General features: G+C 39.6%; 2 protein-coding genes across 3 annotated transcripts in view; one reads left to right on the top strand and one right to left on the bottom strand.

Moving 5' to 3' along the window:
* LOC131138124 (uncharacterized) overlaps positions 1 to 8912 on the bottom strand; it is an 80172-nt gene extending 71260 nt beyond the window's left edge. The window contains exon 1 of the mRNA XM_078787774.1: positions 8837 to 8912. The gene's annotated coding sequence lies outside the window, so the exon portion shown is untranslated. The remainder of the gene's footprint in view (positions 1 to 8836) is intronic.
* The window catches only part of LOC131138120 (rho GTPase-activating protein 7), a 46778-nt gene continuing 24981 nt past the window's right edge, over positions 1074 to 22870 (top strand). The window contains exon 1 of one of the 2 annotated variants that reach the window (XM_058086769.2): positions 1074 to 1244. In XM_058086769.2, the coding sequence (XP_057942752.2) occupies positions 1115 to 1244 (130 nt within the window). In that variant the 5' untranslated portion in view covers positions 1074 to 1114. The remainder of the gene's footprint in view (positions 1245 to 22870) is intronic. The other variant, XM_058086767.2, reaches the window with a different exon arrangement.

Below are 22870 nucleotides of genomic sequence, written 5' to 3'. Positions count from 1 at the left end.
TAGCCTCTCAAATTTACTGATTGCCAACTTAAGAAAGGGAGTTGGGGAGAAGAACAAAGTAAGAAGCAAAGCCTTACCACTTCCACACAGAATGAGAGGAGAATGAAAACTTGTTTTTCAATATTTTTCAAGACTAATTTTAATGAAAACGTGAGGGAGCAATGTTTGAACTGCAATGTAATGAGGGATGACTGTACTGTCAAAATTATCTGTTCCAGGGTCAAACTGTGGTCATTCAATAACCTCCCTATATATACTGTACAGTATTTACTGAATATAACACTCGCTACTGATACCGTATGAACAGCTTTTAGATCAGGGGTCTCAAACTCACGGCCCGCGAGCCAATCAAGGACCCCGCCTTGATATGAAAGTTTAATGTTAGCGTGGGCCGTGCGAGTTTGATATGGATGCTGTATGGTATCATGTACCCAGAAATGACAGCCTAAAGCTGTTTGAGGGCCTGCTAGCCCGGGTTAGCGCCAGGATTTCCAGGCAGGAAACCAACTAAAGTTTTTTTTATTTGGAATAAAAGTGTAAATACAAGTCACAAGATGAAGCAGCTCATCAAATGTGCTTAAAGTTACGATGCTGCTAACTTGCTAATTGGGTCAAATGATTCATTAATGTTAATTAAAGATTAAATAACTGTTAATACTGTTCATTTGAATCTGTTTTATTATTATTATTGTATTTCTTTATTTTTTTAATTAATTTTTCCATCTTATTTTGTGTAGAAAAATAAAAATAAAGATATTTGAGAACAGTGGAATGTTTTATCAGAGCTTTTCTTGTAGAAAAACGGAACCAAAGCACTGAATAAATAATAATAATAATAATAAACAAATGCGTTTTGTTTTTTTTTCCAGCGGCCCCCCCAGGTAAATTGAGTTTGAGACCCCTGTTTTAGAGGGAGGGACAGCAGGGGTGTTTCACAAATTACATACAGACTTTTTGCATCAAGTGTCAGGGCCCCCTCGCTTCCTCCTCACTCCACCTCCTCCACTAGGTCAGAGACACCCTCAGCATGAGCCGTGACAGAGCAAACGTTGCCCACATGGCCTCAAAACTCACCGCTGCGCTTTCCACCGGGAATATCTAATTAACACGGAACATGGCTGAGATGACGGCGACGGTGGCGTTAAAAACTCCGCTGAGGAGATCCTTCAGCGAGCATGTGAAGGTCTCCACCAATAAGGCTTGGGATGCCTTCTGGAGGAGCACGAGGGAGAGACGGCTGTGGGGTGAGTCGGGATGGGAATGCTTGGTTGTGCAGCTGGTTGACAGAGGAAAGGTTTGTGCATTAAAGGATGCGTGTTATGACCGGTTTCCTCTTTCTATACATTTATATTGTTGACATCAATTTTTGCATTTTTTTCCTTACGGTTCCATTGTCAGTAAGCTATGTATGTAGTGTATCCATTTGTTATACTGTCTTTGGTGTGTTGAAATGCAGTGAAACCTCAGTTAGCATCCGCCCTGGTTAACATGTTTTTCAGTTAGAGTACACAATTTACACCAAAATCTTGCCTCAGTTTGCGTTCATACCTGGATAGCATACAATAGAGCATTATCACGTTATTAATGAACTGCGTAATCCTTACTTAATGTATTTTTATGTTTATTTTGTTAGCACAAGTTGCTAACAAAATGGCTACCGGAAACCAGAAGTTATCTACATTGCCATTGTCTATGATGTCATCGTGTTTGACTCTCAAAAAATGTTCATACAGAACATATTTTTACCATTTACAATTGAAGTTTTACGTGCATTAAACATTCTAAATGAATATAAACGACTAATGAAGGGGATAAATGAACATTTAAGGTTACTTTTTCCTTCATTGAAGACGTGACTGTTGCCAAAGATGATGTCCCAACGAGACACCACCCGGACTTAATGTTCCTGTTTTGTCAGGAGTTATTTGTGCATTAAAGGGTGCGTGTTATGACCAGTTTCCTCTTTCTATACATTTATATTGTTGCCATCCATTTTTACATTTTTTTCCTTACGGTTCCACTGTCAGCAAGCTATGTATGTAGTGTATCCATTTGTTATACTTCAGTTAGCATCCGTCCTGGTTAACATGTTTTTCAGTTAGAGTACAAAATTTACACCAAAATCTTGCCTCGGTTTGCGTCCATACATGGTTAGCATACAATATAGCATTATCACGTTATTAATTATTATTATTATTAAGACGTGACTGTTCCCAAAGATGATGTCCCAACGAGAAACCACCTGGACATAATGTTCCTGTTTTGTCAGGAGTTATTTCTTGAATTAAATTGTGTTTTAATGATGCTAACCAATATCCAATCAAACATAGTAAGTGGTACATCATTTATCACCGTTCATTAGTTCCAAACACAATCTCTGAGAGTGAATTATTTAAATATTTGGAATATTTTCATAGATAGAGCATAGTAAAGCTGTAGAACCTGTAGAAAACAAGTACTTATTCTAAACTTATGAAATTGTTTCAAACTTAGTGGAGAAGAAGGATTTTCTTGACCAATAATAAGCCATAGTCAACCACAAAACTGTGATCATTTATTGTTATTTTTTTTTTAAAAAGCATCCTGCCAAGCAACTAGGAAACCCATTTAAAATAACTCACTAAATATGTATTTCATGTTTAGAAGTCAGGTAGTATTTTTCCATAAATGGTTGGTAGGTCACTATTTTATTTCATTTTAAAAAGCCATTTCCATCACACTAGTGCTGATGAGCATTAAGCACCGAATCCTCCAATAATGCTGCACAGTCAGCACAGACAGATTGGTGGTTTCACAACTGATTGAAGCTGTAATTTGTATATATGCGTTTGATTAAGCTGCATTTTGGTTTGAGGGGCTTGTTTCGGGGCGTTATTTAATGGATGGTTACCTCCCTGAACTGGCTGTTCAATGTCAAGGTGACCCAGTAACACAGCATCGTAACTAACCTCGGCCTGCTGCAGCCATATGGGCGTCTGAGGTGTAAATGTGAGATTGGAATGTGAAGGCTCGGGAATATGAGTGGCAGCTAAAGAAATTTCCCCGTGTTTTAATATTTTTACCATCCATGTGCAACAGCCGGTTCTGCCTTGTGGTGTTCCTATGAAAGTCGATACCATATCCAGCCTACTGCTGGTTATGTGTTAAAGTTAACACACGATGTCATGAGTCATCACGCTCAGCGACTGGCTGAGAGGCGTGTTATGTAACGCCGCGCTTCATAATAATCACGTCATAAAGTCAAAGAGAGACAAATGGTCTCACTTGGCTTGGTGTATTTCAGGAGTAAAACAGTTCAGCTTATCTGAAATTTAGCTAAAGCAACAATGCTATCTAATATACTGACGTGCGGTTTATTTCCCAAAATGTGAAAATGATCAAATTCAGTTCCACTTTTGAAGTGATGATAACTTCATGTATCTGAAAGTCAACGGAGTGAGGTTCCCAAGACTGTTAGTTAGCATAAGGCTCGTGAAACAATGAAGAGCATGTTTTGAAATGTTCGCTATACATGACACGTTGTTAGCTTTTGTTGTGGATGTCGTCATCAAGTTTGAAGTAACTAAATTATTATGTTTTTTTTTCCTAAAGCCTACATCACAACCGGTCATCTGAGCTTATACGGCTGGTCTATGTGCCAAAAAACACAAAAAACGCACAACGGGCACACAAAAGACGTTATTTTCGGGTCGTGGTCTTCAACTTTGAAGTAAATTATTACGTTTCTTTTTTTTTTTCCTAAAACCTACATCACAACTGGTCATCCGAGCTCTTACAACTGGCTGATTTTTGTCTCAGACAAGCAAAATTGACTAACATGGGATTGATGATGTCATTAACGGACAGTTAAAAAAAGCAGACACAGTATAACAGTTCGCAAATCGTAGTTAATTGGTTCCAGACCCCGCCATGTTAAGTGAATATCCTAAAATAGTATTCGATATTAATATATTGAATATTTTCTACCATTATAGTCATAGTTATCCCATTATTAGAGACCTGTATAATTGACATAACACCCCTACAGTCACCATAGAGACGGCTGCTACTGGCACAGCAATCTACTGAGCTAGCGAGTTAGCCTCTCAAATTCACTTATTGCGAACTTAAGAAAGGGAGTTGGGGAGAAGAACAAAGTAAGAAGCAAAGTCTTACCACTTCCACACAGAATGAGAGGAGAATGTTGGCTACCCATGTTAGCGCATCAGAATGTCAGCGATTCCTCAATGTTGTTAGCTTTTGTTGTGGATGTTGTCGTCAACTTTGAAGTAACTAAATGATTGTTGTTGTTTTTTTTCCTAAAGCCTACATCACAACCGGTCATCCGAGCTCTTACGCCTGGTCTATGTGCCAAAAAACGCACAACGGGCGCACATATGACGTGATTTTCGGGTCGTGGTCTTCAACTTTGAAGTAACTAAATTATTACATTTTTTTTTTCCCAAAAACCTACATCATCCATGCTCTTACGGCTGGTCTACGTGCCAAAAAACGCAAAACGGGCGCACATATGACGTGATTTTCGGTCGTAGTCTATGAGAACTTTTGTTTTCTTACGTTTGATAGACAAACTTATGCACTTTGGTATGTTTTGCTAGTGTCAGTGTCAGCAAAATGTCATGTTTTTCATTGACACATTTGAATGAGTATTGCCTATACTAGCCTGAAAAAAATACTTAATTTAGCCAAATATGATTTGTTAAAAGCTTGTTGATTTTCCAATTTATTCCACAACATAAAAGTTCGGCAAAACATTGGTGTTCGTGCCTTCAGCCCCCGTGCACCATGTTTTATGATTTATCAGTAATCCATAATCACTCGCTGTTTCCAATTCTCTCCACTACGGGACCTTCTCCCGTCCTTTCTTCATCCTTCATCATCGGCACGTCTCAATATTTACGCCAGCGCTAACAAGTTGCCGTAACTCACAGGCCAAATATGGACTTTGACCCACACTGCTGCTCCAAACAAAAGTATTTTCTCTAAACCTCTATCTCATGCCTCCACACGCAGCCATCAGCAATATGATAGGGTGACGGTCTCCAGAAGCCCCAACGCCAAAGAAGAATCTAAAGCGATTGCCAACAGGTCTGACAAAGTGACGACAACCCGCAAATGGAAGCAATATTGATTTTTAGGCCGCATCGTTTCCAACACACACAGAGCTTTGAATGGCTGCATTCAAAGTGTGACAGCTGATAGCTCAGCTGGCTTCACATTTTCTCCTCTTTTAATTGATCCTGCTTCTCTTCAGCAAAAGTCTCCGCTTTCCCTTTTCTGCTTAGTAACGTCACGCTGAAGGCTACATGGACGGATAAGCTTTTAAAACTCAATTTATGATTAGGAATTAGAACTGTATGCTTCACCTGGGTTAGAGAATTATCTTTTGAATATGTTTCTAGGTTACCTTTGGTGTACTTTGGAGTCGGGGAAATTGTCATTTCACAAAATGAAAACACGCCAATGGTTGTTTAATTGGGAATAGAGCCAAAAAAATAGGCCTGCAAAAACATGGAAGTGGAATGTTCGAGCATTATTATGTCTTTTTAGAAAAAAAACGCACAATTTGAATTAGGTCACTATCAAAGACGTATTCAGTTTTTTTCCAACCTGACTGCTCGCTCCCAAAGATGTAGTTATGTAGTTAAGTTTTTTTTTTTCAACTTTTTGTTTTTTCATGTAAAACAACCATATTTTGTGTTATTTTGTGGCATAGTTCTTTTTCTGCTGGAGCCTATCCCAGCTGTCTTGGGGTAACCGGTCGCCAGCCAATCACAGAGCACATAGAGACAGCAACCATTCAGTCACATTCATACCTATACCTAGCCTAACCTTTGGTAATGGTAATGGTTTTATTTCATTTGAACATGCATCAGATTACAATTGAATGCATCCCATAATCAGTTCACAGTTCCACATATGCAAAAGGAGTAGGAAGAATCAAAGCTTATTCAGTCCTACCCCTCCATCTGGTACTTTTACAATCAGTAACTGTTACATTTGTTCACTTCCTGCTTTCCTAATATGGTTTAAGTTTTTGGTGATATGACCATACAATGACATAATGGGTACCATAGTAACTGCCAATATAGTGATATATATAGCACATCCTTGTATTTAGAAAATATCAACTGCTTGTATCAACTGCTTTCTTTGGGAATATACCAAGTCCATGTAGTAGCCTTAGAGGACAATATTCTGTGTTCCTCAGTGAAAAAGTTTCAAAAAGTTTAATCAGCTTCTCGTTTGTGTTCAACCTTAGAGGTTTCACCTTATCACTTCACAACATTTGCAATATGGTCATAAGAACCCCTTACACTAAGTCTGATAAACTTTCAATGTAACTTAATTCCCTGCCAGAGGACCGACTCGCTGACAATTACGCAACAATTTTCACATTCTTACATAATGAAGCCGCCTGGCGGTGATTAAAAGTGATGTAAGATTGATACTGAAGCTCGGAGCCAAAAGGTCCCAGAAGGAACCGATGTGACATTGACTGTCGATTGCCATCAGAGACGCGAATCCAAACTAAACTAAGCCCTGGCAGAAATGGCAAAGTGGGTGTATGTCGTCTTCGTTTGATGGAAACAAACTTATTATAGAATGTGTTTTATTTCAACATTTATGACATTGTTTCATAACTGACATATTTCAATAAAATAAAAATAAATCATTAAACCTTAACTTAAAAGCCCAAGGCTCGGGGCCCTGGTGCACCGTTCCATTTCCCCCACCCACCCACTTGTGTGACAAATAATGGAAGACCGAGAAAAACACTGGAAGCCGATAGAAAGACATTCTAATTCAAGGCTGTGCTGGCGAAATCTCACCAAGGCGGGTTTGATGGATGATTGGAGGATCAAACTGAGCTTTATTTCTTCTTTAGTTTCTATAAACAAACCTGTCATTAATGGCTACCTGGATTTCATCCTAAACACTTCAGTCAGGTGACTTCCTGTACGTTTCCGCTGATTTTCTACATCCATTTTTCTTATGAACCTCCACCTGGCTCCTTTTGCTTTCCCACTCTATTTACCGTCTCTATTACAGACTCAAGGGAGAATATGCGGTTTCCCACTATTCTTCTGGTGGTTTTGTTAAAGTTAAAGAAAAAAAATCACTTCCAGATGCTGTGGAATAGGAAATATCTATATGGAATAGAAATGTAAAGGATTCAGGTTTCAAGATCCTGGAATCCAACATTAGCACAGTGAACGTTGCAGTGTTGTACCTACGGTATTTACCAAAAGGTTCAGTCATTCCTTAGAAAAAAAACAAAACAAACGTTTGCACATTCAAGGCTCCTTGGTATCAGTTTCATCTACAGGGCTCTACATTAAAAACAAAAAGGTGAGAACTACTTGCCCGAACTTGCCCCATGTAAAATGAAAAGACTGCCATAATGATATCATATATCAATATATGCTGATAATTCATCAGATAATAGTACTGACGCATTGTATTTGGAGGAATGTCTGAAAATGTGTGGAGATGTATGTTAACATGGCACGCCATACTACCTTACCTCTCTTACTACCTTAACTCTCTAACAAGATCTCAGTGTATAGACTGGTCATATATCTCATCTCGTCTCATATTATCTACATACTGTATTGTATATAACTCTGGGAAAAACTGTTGTTTTTTGTTAATACTTGGGTTGTTTATATTGTTTATTTTTCTATATTGTGTATTTTGTACTGCTTAACTGACTCTGTACTCTTGCTGCTGTGCAATACAAATTTCCCCACTGAGGGACGAATAAAGGCATATCTTAATCTTAATCTTACATATCGTAATCGTAGTAAGCAGTGATATTTATAAGTTGTACACCACAATGAAACATTATTGAATAGACACATTTGTGTACTAGTAAAGTGTTTTTAATCCAGAAAAAAAATGCTAAATGGTCAAACAATAATTGAGAAAAATACACTAGATTTTGTAGCTTGTGCAAAATCAGCACTTGGTATCGGATCGAATCGGTGGGGTTTCATTGTGACCACTTCAAATTGTCACAGCAATGTGATTCACTCACCTGTGCCATCATTTGATTTGCTGCCGCTAATAAAACACTCGTTTAGGAGGCACTGTTTCATCACTTTTTGCTGTTTTCCTTCAGAAGTTGTTGAAGAATTAGACCATGTTGGCAGGGACGCCATGATAGATGTTTTCCAAGTCAAACGATCGCTGATTGGTTGATCGGGTAAAACGCGGACTGTGGACTGTGGTCTAAATAAACAATTCTGATTGGTCCATTTCAAGATTTGCAAAAGATTGGTTTGCAAATTACCACCAGAATTACGCAGTCCGTGTTTTACCAACACCCAACAAGAACCGCTTTTAAAAAAAACTCTTGGTAGTATGGCATTCCAAAGTGCACTTGCCCAACGGGAATATCACTGATTGGATTTACTTGCCCGAATTTTGTTTTAACTTGCCCCGGGCCATTGGTACATCGTTATTGTCGAGCCCTGATCTAGAATGTTATAGAAACTACTTGGTATGTTTTAGAATGATCGAGGAATTGAGTGTTAAGGATCAAGGTTCAGGTCTTTTCAGGTCTAAACAAAAACTGCATTCTGGGTGACCAGACATTTTGTGAAGTATGGCAAAATATGACTTTTCGTGTAGACAAGCAACCCACGGTGACATCACAAATGAGACCAGAAGTCAGAACTGCTGATACGTCAACATAACAGTTGGATTTTTTTGATTAGCATAACTAATACTTTTTCTTCAGTATCTCTTACATCATATGCAAATGATGCAATGACATCATCTAGCGACTTCAAGGACAGCGTCTTACTGAGGAGTTGGCAAAGGTACTTACAGTACAATGAAGCTGGACTTCCGTGAAGATCCAATTTGCTCAGCTCTGGGTGCGAACTCCAACGTTGTTAATGCGGCGACAGCTGTAATAAGAGCGAGACAAAGATGTCAAGTGTTGATCTGATATTGTTTTCACATATTTGTTTTGTTTTCCACGTCGAGTGCACCAGACTTAAGAAGTGTGGGAGCCCAGCAGGGATTTGAGTTTGAAAAAGCAGCCAATAGTCTCGGCATCTGTCACACGGGGATTCGTAGCGCATAGTGTTGCAACTAACCTACGCTGAACCTACGGAATAGTTGTCTTATTTAATCTGAAGATACACACATACACACACAAAGTGTTTTCAAATGACAAAGAAGGATGCTTTTCTAGTCTTTTTTGCTTTGTTTCCCTAGAGGAAGTCAACCTGCTCCTCCTTCACATGGACACCTGTTAGGCGACATTCAATTTGCAGTTAACGCGTTTCCCATTTGCAGTTAGCTGGCTCAATGGCTACGTAAGCGCTCGCTGAAACATTTCATTACTCAACTTTCCTCTCGCAGAGCCAAGATTTGGTGGCAAAATTTGTCGAGGTGGTGAGAAATCTGGCTTCCAAAAATTCATTCGTGGTAAGTCGGGATGTGGGCAAAATTCAATTTCAAAGTCTTGCAATAAGACATAAATTAATCGATTGTTGATTTTTTTTTTATGCCTCTTAGCGAGGTGCTGAATAGAACAACAGCAAACAGAGTGAGACCTCTTGTCAGTTATACAGTCACTTTGTCTCTGCGGGGGCGTAGCATACACACAGTGAAAGAGTGTAACGAACACAGTAGACATTAGCAGGGAAAAAGATGCTTACAAAGCCAAACGCCACAAAACCCTGTGGGGCAATATTCATATTCAATATTATTACCAGCCAGTATGCCAAATTTATTTGAAATGGGAGCAATATAAAAGCCAACAACATGAACTTGCCAACCTAAAACATATCCACCCAACCCAGTTTTCCCACCCCGGGAAAGAAAACTACACATCGAGATACAGAGCCTCATTGAAAGAAGTAATGGCAAAAGAAACGCTGCTCTTTAATACAGTTGAAATGCCAGCATTTCCAGAAACGCTGCAAATGTTTGACAGACTGTGAGAAAATATATAACGCAAATTTTTACAGAGTGGAAGATGACATATTGAAATGCGTGGGTTTTCTCCCGGTACTCCGGTTTCCTCCCAGATTCCAAAAACATGCTAGGTTAATTGGCAACTCCAAATTGTCCATAGGTATGAATGTGAGTGTGAATGGTTGTTTGTCTATATGTGCCCTGTGATTGGCTGGCCACCAGTCCAGGGTGTACCCCGCAAGTCATTTGTAGCACTACGTTACATGAATGAGACACCCATCCTTATTAAATTCCCCTACCTTGCACTCGGATGCAGAGAGATACAAGGTTCTACTCACATTCCGTGTGGAAGTGGTACATTAGTGGCTTCTTACGCCGTCCTTCTTCCCACTCTTTCTAAGGTTTGGAAGGAATAAAAGTCCTTGTAGCATTATAGTATAGAATTCAGTGTAAACAATGACGGTCTGGAACCAATTAACCTTTATAAACAAGAGATTAATGTAATTAATTAATTAATTAATTAGTTAATTACCCTCGGCCATCTCTGTGTGGAGTTTGCATGTTCTCCCCGTGCATGCGTGGGTTTTCTCCGGGTACTCCGGTTCCCTCCCACATTCCAAAAACATGCTAGGTTAATTAGCGACTCCAAATTGTCCATAGGTATGAATGTGAGTGTGAATGGTTGTTTGTCTATATGTGCCCTGTGATTGGCTGGCCACCAGTCCAGGGTGTACCCCGCCTCTCGCCCGAAGACAGCTGGGATAGGCTCCAGCATCCTCCGCGACCCTAGTGAGGAAAAGCGGTAGAAAATGAATCAATGACTTATTATATATTTACATAACACTGGTTTATAAGGCCTCACAGCTAGGAGACCCGAGTTCAATTCCACCCTCGGCCATCTCTGTGTGGAGTTTGCATGTTCTCCCCGTGCATGCGTGGGTTTTCTCCGCGTACTCCGGTTTCCTCCCACATTCCAAAAACATGCTAGGTTAATTGGCGACTCCAAATTGTCCATAAGTAATGAAATGTAGGTCACCAAACATAAACAAATGCTAGCATCACAACAAACCAGAGTTCAAGTATACTAAAATGATCTCCAAGGCCAAAACATGATATTTCATCAAAGCAAGATTGTATTCCAAGCTTTCAAGCTATAGGCATCAATCTAGGGGAAGACGCGTTTAGGCATGTTAAACACGTGTTACGTAATTTATGGGGTACCACATCGTGCGCCGGCTGATGATGTGACCTTTACAAGGAGGACGGCGGGATGGGGAAACGAGCATGAAGGGGAGCAAATGAGATTTAGTGCCTCTTGTTCTTGGCGGGAGTCTCTTTCTCTGGCAGCTTTTGAAAGCATCTTGTGGGAAACTCCACCCACCCGGCTGTTCTCTGCCGTCTGGCCAAGTGTTTGTTAACAAGCGCTCCTGTACTCCTGTTGAGCGCAAAGGCAGTCCATTAATTTGCAGATTCCCTTTATTTATATTGAAATGCTCCATTGTTACTGTTGTGCTTAGAGATCACATTGGACAGCATGGAGTAAGTCAACGTCTCTATTAGTGAAGACACATGGATTTGCTTCATCACGGTATTCCAAATTGGGAACACATAATTTATATGAATGATTTGGACATCTTGATTATTTTAAAGTTTTTGTCTACTGAAAGGATGCTATTATTCATAAACACACATCAAAATATGACATGTATTGTTCCACAGGTTGACAATGAGCTCATCATAATTCCGACCTTACTACAGCTCGTTTGTTACAAACTAGGATTACGACAAGTGCATGAAGGGATTTATAAGCGAGGAGGAGGATTTTGTAGATGATGTGGGACTTGACCAGAAGCCAGCGGAGACGGATGAGGGTTGGGGTGATGTGCTGCCAGGGCTTGGAGTGAGTAAGAACCCTGGCAGCTGAATTCTGCGCACACTGGAGCCTGTCCAGGGCTTTGCTGGGAGCCCCCAACAGGACTACATCGGAGTCGTGAAGCCGGGAGGTGCTGAAGACATGGATTAGTGTTTCTGCTGCTGCTGCAGAGTCTGAGAGTGAGGGATGGAGACGAGAGATGTTTTTTTTTAGATCGTCGAAGGCAGATTTGGTTACTGATTAGGTGTGAAAGGGAAAGGAAGTCCACGGTGATGCCAAGGTTGTAGATTTCATTAGATGATTTTATTGAACAGCCGTCAACATGGAGGAGGAAATCTCCAACCTTCTGGAGCAGCAGCTTGGGCACCACAACCATGAGCTCTGTCTTGTTTTAAAATAGGTTGTCAACCATGTTTTTTATGGATTGATGAGTATCTTCTGCGTGGCAATCAAATTTGAGACCACGTTGGCATACGATCTGAGCTTGCCTTCAAATGTTCTCCAATCGTTGATATCACTACAGTAGATGTTCACCGAGATGACCATGTTGTCCATGTTCTGTGCCGATTATCCTCATTAGGATTGACTATGCCCTATTATTCAGTGTGGAAGTGGTACATTTTCACCTGCTAATTTTGTCCTTCTTCCTCAGTTTCAAACCCATTCTTGTCTTTAGGATAAACAAATTGGAGGCTAACTAGTTATTTCGCTTGAGAGATGCCGTTGCCGGCACACAAGAGATGCGTAATTTGATGGAAACAAAGGCAGAAAAGCTCGCACATGTATATTTTAATGCCATGTGCAATCATCTGAAATAGTACAAGGACCTTTTCCAATGATAACGATGAGTTATGTCTTACTATTGCTTATCATATCTACTATATTAGGTAATATAAGTATATAGGTGACTAGGGGTGTTTACAGAGCTCTAATAATGTTAAAACTCATATTTTTTTATGCTGTAACTATAAAAATATTCAATTTACTGTATTAATATTGGATTGATTGTACATTTTCTGGTGACAATCCATCCATGTTCTGTGCCGATTATCCTCATTAGGATTTACTATGCCCTATTATTCAGTGTGGAAGTGGTACGTTTTCACCTGCTAATTTTGTCCTTCTTCCTCAGTTTCAAACCCATTCTTGTCTTTAGGATAAACAAATTGGAAGCTAACTAGTTATTTTTGGAAATGTTCAACTCTCATCCTCTAAATGTGTTATGATATCAATAAGAACTCACTGTGCAAAATTTTGAATTTTTTTAACAATATTTAGAGGTTGCTCAAGGCCTCTGAATATTTCCAGAATTGCTCGTTTTGGAGGAAATTGTACCATTTTAAGAACGCAAAGCAAAATAAAATAAAACAGTTGGTACTGCTGGGTCAAAAAGAGCTAATGCTATCAGCTCCTCACTCAAATACCACAGATGCCCTGAAAACTTGTTCACTGCAGCCTTGGAAATTGCTGGATGAATTTCTTCATACCTTTTCAGAAATTAAAGATCATTATAAGGGGCACCGATGGCATCAGCAGCTGTGAACCAAGCTCTAGCATACAGTCCCACAACGAACACACAAATGTCGCAAATTCCTCTAGTTTCGTAAAAAGTGAGTTTGAACTGATTGCCAAATAGGTGAAATAAATATTATATATTTGCATGGATAATTTTCAGCATGTTCACTAGGTAAAACCAGCATAATAAAAATCACCTGTGGTAAAAATGAATGCAAATTTGGTGTCAGGGAAGTCCAATGCTGTCATAAACTCCAATTAATGATCATTATTAAACCAATAAAACATGTTTGCACAAATTATTATAATTTGTGAAAACTCCTGAATATGCACAGCATATATCAAACTTCAAAGTTGTTTAGGAACCTCTAAATATTAATCAATATTGATACAATTTTACAATTGAAAGTTGAAAAATAAGGACCACCCTAATGTTTACTATATTAGGTAATATAAGTATATAGGTGACTAGGGGGTTAGCGCGCAGACCTCACAGCTAGGAGACCAGGGTTCAATTCCCGCCCTCGGCCATCTCTGTGTGGAGTTTGCATGTTCTCCCCGTCCATGCGTGGGTTTTCTCCGGGTACTCCGGTTTCCTCCCACATTCCAAAAAACATGCTAGGTTAATTAGCGACTCCAAATTGTCCATAGGTATGAATGTGAGTGTGAATGGTTGTTTGTCTATATGTGGCCTGTGATTGGCTGGCGACCAGTCCAGGGTGTACCCCGCCTCTCGCCCGAAGACAGCTGGGATAGGCTCCAGCACCCCCGCGACCCTCGTGAGGAAAAAGCGGTAGAAAATGAATGAATGAATGAGGTGACTAGTGGTGTTTACAGAGCTCTAATAATGTTAAAACTAATGTTTTTTTATGCTGTAACTATAAAAATATTCAATTTACTGTATTAATATTGAATCTGGTTATCGAAGTCGGGTCTGGAACTAATTAACCACGATAAACAAGGGATGACTGTACAAAATGATAAACACGGCGAGGTATGAATAGGGTTTCATTTGGAAGCATTGTGTTACTGTGATGGTACTGTCGCATTCGGCTTTCTTCAGGTACCTTCATGTTGCCCCAGAGTGTTGAAAGTGAAAGGATGCTTTAATTACATTTAGTCCTGGGGTAGTGCAGCAATCTGTTGCACTCCTGCAGCTAAAAAAGAAAAAAAAAAGTTTAAACCTCTGTCTCACAGGATAATATAATTGTTTTCTGTTTTCCAAGCCTCCAAACCTAAACATTGACGTGAATCTGCTGATGTCAAAATATGCCATGGGAGGGTTTTTTTTTTTTTTGTCTCACTAAATTACACTTCTTCTGTTTTGACAACGCCTCCCTCCAAGTCATGAATCAATCCATATTTTTTCTTCCTCTAATGAAAACACGGCAACATGGACATTTGCGGTAAAATGACTAACTCCTTTAGAACAAAAGGAGGCCTAAGTCATTTACATTTTATACCTCATATGGTGAGCAGCGTGATCTGAGGCAGGCTTCCCCTGTGCAACTGATTTGTTCCGCTTTTGATTGAAATACGCATGTGCTAACTTAACAGGCCTGGGGAGCCTCACTCTGTTTCCACCAGTCTGTGTCGTAGCTTAAGTATCACCTTGGAAATTATTTATTTACTTTTTTGTTCGGTTTGAGACCAAACACTCCCGATTTCAACAGTTGCCCATTTAGGCAGAAAATTGCCTAGGCGTCTACAGACAATACAATAGAAATGTGTTAATAATCAGTGAACACACCCACTGTAAACAATGCCCAAAAAATTTTGTTTTTAGTTTGAAACGTTTCCTGTCCTGCACCAAATCCATTCTTGTTTACTTATGTTATGATTTACGATTACGATACTCTCCTGCATCCTCTTCAGACATGCTAAAATTGATTTATAGTCAACAAAAACAAGGGATGGGACTTCAAAGAAATTAGCTTTATAAGCGATCAGCCGAAAAAAAAACACCAGACCAGCCAATCACAAGGCACATATAGACAAACAACCATTCACACTCACATTCATACCTATGGACAATTTGGAGTCGCTAATTAACCTAGCATGTTTTTGGAATGTGGGAGGAAACCGGAGTACCCGGAGAAAACCCACGCATGCACGGGAAGAACATGTAAACTCCACACAGTGATAGCCGAGTGTGGAATTGAACCCTGGTCTCCTAGGTCTCCTAGGTCCACTGAGGGTGGAATTGAAATCTTGAATTGACCCTCGGCCATCTCTGTGAGTGTGAATAGTTGTTTGTCTATATGTGCCCTGTGATTGGCTGGCGACCAGTGTATTGTGTAACCTGCCTCTCACCCGAAGACAGCTGGGATAGGCTCCAGCACCCCTGCGACCCGTGTGAGGAAAAGCAGCAGAAAATGAATGAATGAATGAATATTTAAAAGGGGACCTATTGTGCTTTGTATTGATTTTTGGACTCCTATAGAGCAGCTACACACAATAACCTGTACAGAATGCTTTCTAGATCTTCCAGATTCGACTGACTAATCCACTTCCTACCAAAGTCACGATGGCACCCGGAGAGGTGGGAGAAGGCAGGATCATAGAAAGGCAGAGAAAAGTGATAAAAGTGAGAACGGGTTTAAGGGGTGAAGTTGGAAGGTGGGCCCGGGAGAGTAGTTGTCGTCTGAGATGTAGCTTAGGCGCTATGACGGGTGGGATAAGGCGGCGATGGCAACAGTATGCCGCCGATAAGATCAGCGATAAGAAACAGCGGCAGGTCAGGAGCCTGAGAGCAGTAATAACCAAGCGATGCTGTCGACTAAACGGTAGTTTTTCTTCATATTCGGACTGATTTTGTGTAACAATGTTCTAAATTCAAAAGTTTAGACAAAGAAGGCAAAGTCATGAAAATATTTTTTCCCATCATGGCTTCCAATGTGAACATACGCAAGCCTGAGTAATGACATCACACCAGTAATTGCTTATCTGAACGTGCTCTCATCATACTCTTATGCTGAGATGCTTCGATTTCCCGTCATGGCGTCGCCTTCTCTATCCATTAGTGCTCTCTGAAACGCTTCTCTGGGGAGAACGGGCGCACGTTAACCATCGCCCGATTGTCTCAGGCTTTTAAAGAAAAGGAACAGCTCACACTTCTCCAGAGTGAACAATGGCCCCAATTGTTTTTTTTTTTCCACAACGCCCTCCTTCTCTCGCCCACAGCGTTCAATCTGAGTCGACCCATTTCAATCAAAAGGGGGACCAAACTGCAGGTATCAGGGACAAAACAACAGTAAATGAAGGTAGAGGTTCCAGCTTGGAGTTTTTCTTTACTTTGAGTTTTGTTTAGTCATCTTTGTGTTGTTGACACAAATAAAACTCGGATATTTAAAGCACAAAAAATGCCATCCCTAATGTAACATCACGTAAACTGAACCTTCAAATGGAAAATGTATTACGTACCTACGACGGAATGCTCGGATAGAAAGTTAATTTTCCACCGTGTCAAAAATAGTAAGACCAACCCCAACATAACTTTCAGCGACCCACTTCCAGCCTTTGTGTTGGCGGATGTTTTTTTTTTTTTTTTTTATTCCGTATTGGAACCCACAAGCACATAAGCGCACATCCAGACACACACATACATACAGTGTGCAGGCTGCTCTAATCATTTGGTTCCACATTGTGTCTGCTAGCGTAGCATTAGCCTAAATTCATACAGTTTGTCTAATTTAGCCTGTAGTACATTGGCCTCATTTCTCTGGAAAGGACAAAGATGTAGTCTTTCTGCTCTTCTGCATCTGGTTTCTATTGTCATCCCTTTATTATCTGGTCCAGCTTTGCCTCCGGCCTACCGGAGATTCCGTTTTAATGTCATGATCTTTACCAGTCAGTGATTTTCCATAGTGAAAGGTGGCCTGACCTTTATCGTCAAAGCCTTCTATCCGTATCGCACTCGTACGAGGAGGCGGATTTGGTCGCTTGGATTTGGTCTCAAGTGACGGTAGGATATCATCTGTGTGAATATGGAGGATGTACAGTGAAGAAAATAAGTATTTGAACACCCTGCTATTTTGCTATTTCTCCCACTTAGAAATCATGGAGGGGTCTGAAATTTTCATCGTAGGTGCATGTCCACTGTGAGAGAGATAAACTAAAAAGAAAAATCCAGAAATCACAATGCATGATTTTTTAACAATTTATTTGTGTGATACAGCTGCAAATAAGTATTTGAACACCTGAGAAAATGAATGTTAATATTTGGTACAGTAGCCTTTGTTTGCTATTACAGAGGTCAAACGTTTCCTGTAGTTTTTCACCAGGTTTGCACACACTGCAGGAGGGATCTTGGCCCACTCCTCCACACAGATCTTCTCTAGATCAGTCAGGTTTCTGGGCTGTCGCTGAGAAACACGGAGTTTGAGCTCCCTCCAAAGATTTTCGATTGGGTTCAGGTCTGGAGACTGGCTGGGCCATGCTAGAACCTTGATATGCTTCTTACGGAGCCACTCCTTGGTTTTCCTGGCTGTGTGCTTCGGGTCGTTGTCGTGTTGGAAGACCCAGCCACGACCCATCTTCAATGCTCTGACAGAGGGAAGGAGGTTGTTCCCCAAAATCTCACAATACACGGCCCCAGTCATCCTCTCTTTAATGCAGTGCACTCGTCCTGTCCCATGTGCAGAAAAACACCCCCAAAGCATGATGCTACCACCCCCATGCTTCACAGTAGGGATGGTGTTCTTCGGATTGTACTCTTCATTCTTCTTCCTCCAAACACGCTTATTGGAATTATGACCAAAAAGTTCTATTTTGGTCTCATCTGACCATAAAACTTTCTCCCATGACTCCTCTGTATCATCCAAATGGTCATATGCAAACTTAAGACGGGCCTTGACATGTGCTGGTTTAAGCAGGGGAACCTTTCGTGCCATGCATGATTTCACATCATGACGTCTTAGTGTATTACCTACAGTAACCTTGGAAACGGTGGTCCCAGCTCTTTTCAGGTCATTGACCAAGTCCTGTCGTGTAGTTCTGGGCTGATTCCTCACCTTTCTTAGAATCATTGAGACCCCACGAGGTGATATCTTGCATGGGGCTCCACTCCGATTGAGATTGACCGTCATGTTTAGCTTCTTCCATTTTCTAATGATAGCTCCAACAGTGGACCTTTTTTCACCAAGCTGCTTGGTAATTGCTCCGTAGCCCTTTCCAGCCTTGTGGAGGTGTACAATTTTGTCTCTGGTGTCTTTGGACAGCTCTTTGGTCTTCGCCATGTTACAAGTTAAAGTCTTACTGATTGTATGGGGTGGACAGGTGTCTTTATGCAGCTAACGACCTCAAACAGGTGCATCTGATTCAGGATGATACATGGAGTGCAGGTGGACTTCTAATGGGCAGACTAACAGGTCTTTCAGGGTCAGAATTCTAGATGATACACAGGTGTTCAAATACTTATTTGCAGCTGTATCACACAAATAAATTGTTAAAAAATCATGCATTGTGATTTCTGGATTTTTCTTTTTAGTTTATCTCTCTCACAGTGGACATGCACCTACGATGAAAATTTCAGACCCCTCCATGATTTCTAAGTGGGAGAAATAGCAAAATAGCAGGGTGTTCAAATACTTATTTTCTTCACTGTATATTGTGGCAATCGATTGGTCCTTAAGTCGGACAATTAAGAATTTGAAAACATGTCAGAGTTCAAACGAACGGTATCACGAAAGGTTGGTTCTCACTGTGTGACTTTGTTTTCGTTTTGGTATCAGGAATGTTCAAATCATGTTTAATTGATTTATATTTCATTAATAATAGTGATGTAGTTATTTTTCCATTTGTATTATAGTTTAAAAATACGTACCTATATATGTATTTTCTGGACTATAAGTCACTTTTTTTCATAGGTTGGCTGTTCCTGCGACTTATACTCCAGAGCGACTTATAAATGAAAAAAGTTTGAAAAATAATTTACCCATAAAAATGTGACTTATACTCCAGTGCGACTTATGTATGTTTTTTTTTCTACTTAAGTATGCATTTTTGGCATTGTGTGACTTTTACTCCGGAGCGACTTATAGTCCAGAAAATACAGTACTCGACTGAAAAACGAATCGTTACCGTCAAAATACCGTATTTTCTGGACTATAAATCACACTTTTTTTCATAGGTTGGCTGTTCCTGCGACTTATACTCCAGAGCGACTTATAAATGAAAAAAGTGTTTATGTTACATAAACACTGGACACCTTTTCTGTTCATGTTTATTTTTTGTGTAGCTGAATAACCATTGTGTTAGCATATCTTACACCTATTCAGCCTGTTCTCTATTCTTTTATTGCTAGAACTTGCCTTCCAAGAGGACGTAATGTCTGTTTTGGTTAAGTAGTTTGTAAAATAAATTACCCGCAAAAAATGCGACTTATACTCCAGTGCGACTTATGTATGTTTTTTTTCTACCTAAGTATGCATTTTTGGCATTGTGTGACTTTTACTACGGAGCGACTTATAGTCCAGAAAATACAGTACTCGACTGAAAAACAAATCGTTACCGTCAAAATACTGTATTTTCTGGACTATAAGTCACACTTTTTTTCATAGGTTGGCTGTTCCTGCGACTTATACTCCAGAGCGACTTATAAATGAAAAAAGTGTTTATGTTACATAAACACTGGACACCTTTTGTGTTTATGTTTATTTTTTGTGTAGCTGAATAACCATTGTGTTAGCATATCTTACACCTATTCAGCCTGTTCTCTATTCTTTCATTGTTAGAACTTGCCTTCCAAGAGAACGTAATGTCTGTTTTGGTTAAGTAGTTTGTAAAATAAATTACCCATAAAAATGCGACTTATACTCCAGTGCGACTTATGTATGTTTTTTTTTCTACTTAAGTATGCATTTTTGGCATTGTGTGACTTTTACTCCGGAGCGACTTATAGTCCAGAAAATACAGTACTCGACTGAAAAACGAATCGTTACCGTCAAAATACCGTATTTTCTGGACTATAAGTCACACTTTTTTTCATAGGTTGGCTGTTCCTGCGACTTATACTCCAGAGCGACTTATAAATGAAAAAAGTGTTTATGTTACATAAACACTGGACACCTTTTGTGTTCATGTTTATTTTTTGTGTAGCTGAATAACCATTGTGTTAGCATATCTTACACCTATTCAGCCTGTTCTCTATTCTTTTATTGTTAGAACTTGCCTTCCAAGAGGACGTAATGTCTGTTTTGGTCAAGTAGTTTGTAAAATAAATTACCCGCAAAAAATGCGACTTATACTCCAGTGCGACTTATGTATGTTTTTTTCTACCTAAGTATGCATTTTTGGCATTGTGTGACTTTTACTCCGGAGCGACTTATAGTCCAGAAAATACAATAATCGACTGAAAAACTAATCGTTACCGTACAAATACCGTATTTTCTGGACTATAAGTGCGACTTATACTCCAGTGCGACTTATGTATGTTTTTTTTTTTTTTAACCTAATTATGCATTTTTGGCCTTGTGCAACTTATACTTCGGAGCGACTTATAGTCCAGAAAATACGGTATATTTCATTTTTTATTATACGTATAAATGGAAATTCTAAGTTGGGACACATTATTGTTTATCATTCTAATGTTAATCATTCCAGGAAATGTACACTTATAATATGTCATTTTAACAAAATTATTTTACTCATGTACTGTAATTTTGTCGTGATTTTTAGTCTAGTTTCAAGTCCCGGTAATTCTATCGGTAGTGTGCAGGAGTCCTTATAACAAAGTCAGGCATTGATGCCAATGTCAGAGTGCCACAGTTAATGACTGAGCAGTACTTTTTAAAGCAATTGGTCTTCCCATCAGCCTGACTGTGTCGCATTACGTTCGCAGTAATTCAAAGAGGTTGACCAATACATTAAAAGATATTACACACTGTCATTTTCACTGAGCCGGCGGTGTACTGTTTTGTCCTGCAGTCCCAAAGTACTCAAGGAATAATCAATCAAAAGCTGCAATTTAGAGTGACGTAAAGATCAATTGAGAGTGAAACCGTTATACCCGGGATGTATGTCCAAGTTTCCTCAAAGTGCTCAGAAACCTAAAAAGTGAAGTCACGGGCAGGCGGCCAAGCCCAGATCAACACCCCCCCAACACCACCACCACAATCACCCAGCCTTCCATTAAGTCTCAACCTGCCAAGAAAACACTGGAGGGGATTTAGAGCAAGTACAGAAAGAGTAAATTAAACATTGGCAGATTAAATATGGCTCCCTATTAACACAGAAGTGGATTATGAATGGACAATAATGACGTAGACCAATTTTTTTCCCCCCTCTTGTTCCCCAGATATCAGTCATTGTTCTCCTCAAAGATTTACGAGACTCAGGGGAGGAAAGTGCCACAGACGTCAGGCACTGCCAGGCTAATTGAAAGTCTGGCGATGAAGTAAAGTTTTAACAACGGAGTGAAAAAAAAAATCATTGAAAAATGTTTTGAATGTGAAATGGTTTAGCTGTTCTACTGGCTTTAATGTGTTTGTTGACTTATCCCATAATAGATCGACATATTAGATCCCATAGAGCAGGGGTCACAAACACGCGGCTCGCGGGCCAAATGTGGCCCGCAGGATGCTAGTTTAGGCCCCCGCTTTGATTTTGTTTAATGTTAGTGCGGCCCGCGCAAGTTTGATATGGATGCTATATGGTATCATTTACCCAGAAAAAATTATTATTACGTTTGATTAATGTTCATGTTAAAGGTTAAATAACTGTTAATAGTTATCCTCTCTATCCGTGTGGAAGTGGTAAGTTTTTGGCTTTTTAAGTTGAAAGGAAATAACTTGAAGGCTACCGTTTAGGTCGCTAGCTCTCTAGTTTGCGAGTTAGCATGTGTCTCAAGACCCTGCAGTTGCGCAATATGTTGTAAATAAAAAGAGTATAAATGTGACTATAGTCGTGTTTTGTCATGTCTACAGGGCTCTAATAATGCTTTGTTCATTTTAATCTGAAAAAATAATTTGTCTACCCACCAACTATATGTGGTTTCTTAAGTTTTTATTATTTGCCATTTTATTATTATTATGATATTTATTTATTACTGATTGATTTTCTTTATTCTTGATTTGTTTATTTATTTTTCATCTTATTTTGTGTAGAAAAATAAAAAATTAAGATATTTGAGAATAGTGGAATGTTTTATCAGAGCTTTTCTTGTAGAAAATCGGAACCAAAGCAAAGTTTATTCATTTTTCTGTTTTTAATAAATGCTTTTTTTTTTTTTTTTAAACCTGACGCGGCCCAGTCTCACCCAGACCCTAGCTCCAGTGGCCCCCAAGTAAATTGAGTTTGAGACCCCTGTCATAGAGAGTCGACTAAAGTGATTTTTTAAAAATTCCTAATTAGGTTCATCTTCGAACGGTTCTGAACGGTTCCATGGTAATGGTTTTATTTCATTTGAACATGCATCAGATTACAATTGAATGCATCACATAATCAGTTCACAGTTCCACATGTCCAAAAGGAGTAGGAAGAAGCAAAGCTTATTAAATCCTACCCCTCCATTTGGTACTTTTACAATCAGTAACTGTTACATTTGTT

The sequence above is a fragment of the Doryrhamphus excisus genome, linkage group LG21, assembly GCF_037039965.1.
Source record: "Doryrhamphus excisus strain RoL-2023G ecotype Guam linkage group LG21, RoL_Dexc_Guam_v1.1, whole genome shotgun sequence".
NCBI lineage: Eukaryota > Metazoa > Chordata > Actinopteri > Syngnathiformes > Syngnathidae > Doryrhamphus > Doryrhamphus excisus.
Note: the sequence above shows the minus strand (reverse complement) of the source record. Positions and strands in the feature narration are given on the sequence as shown.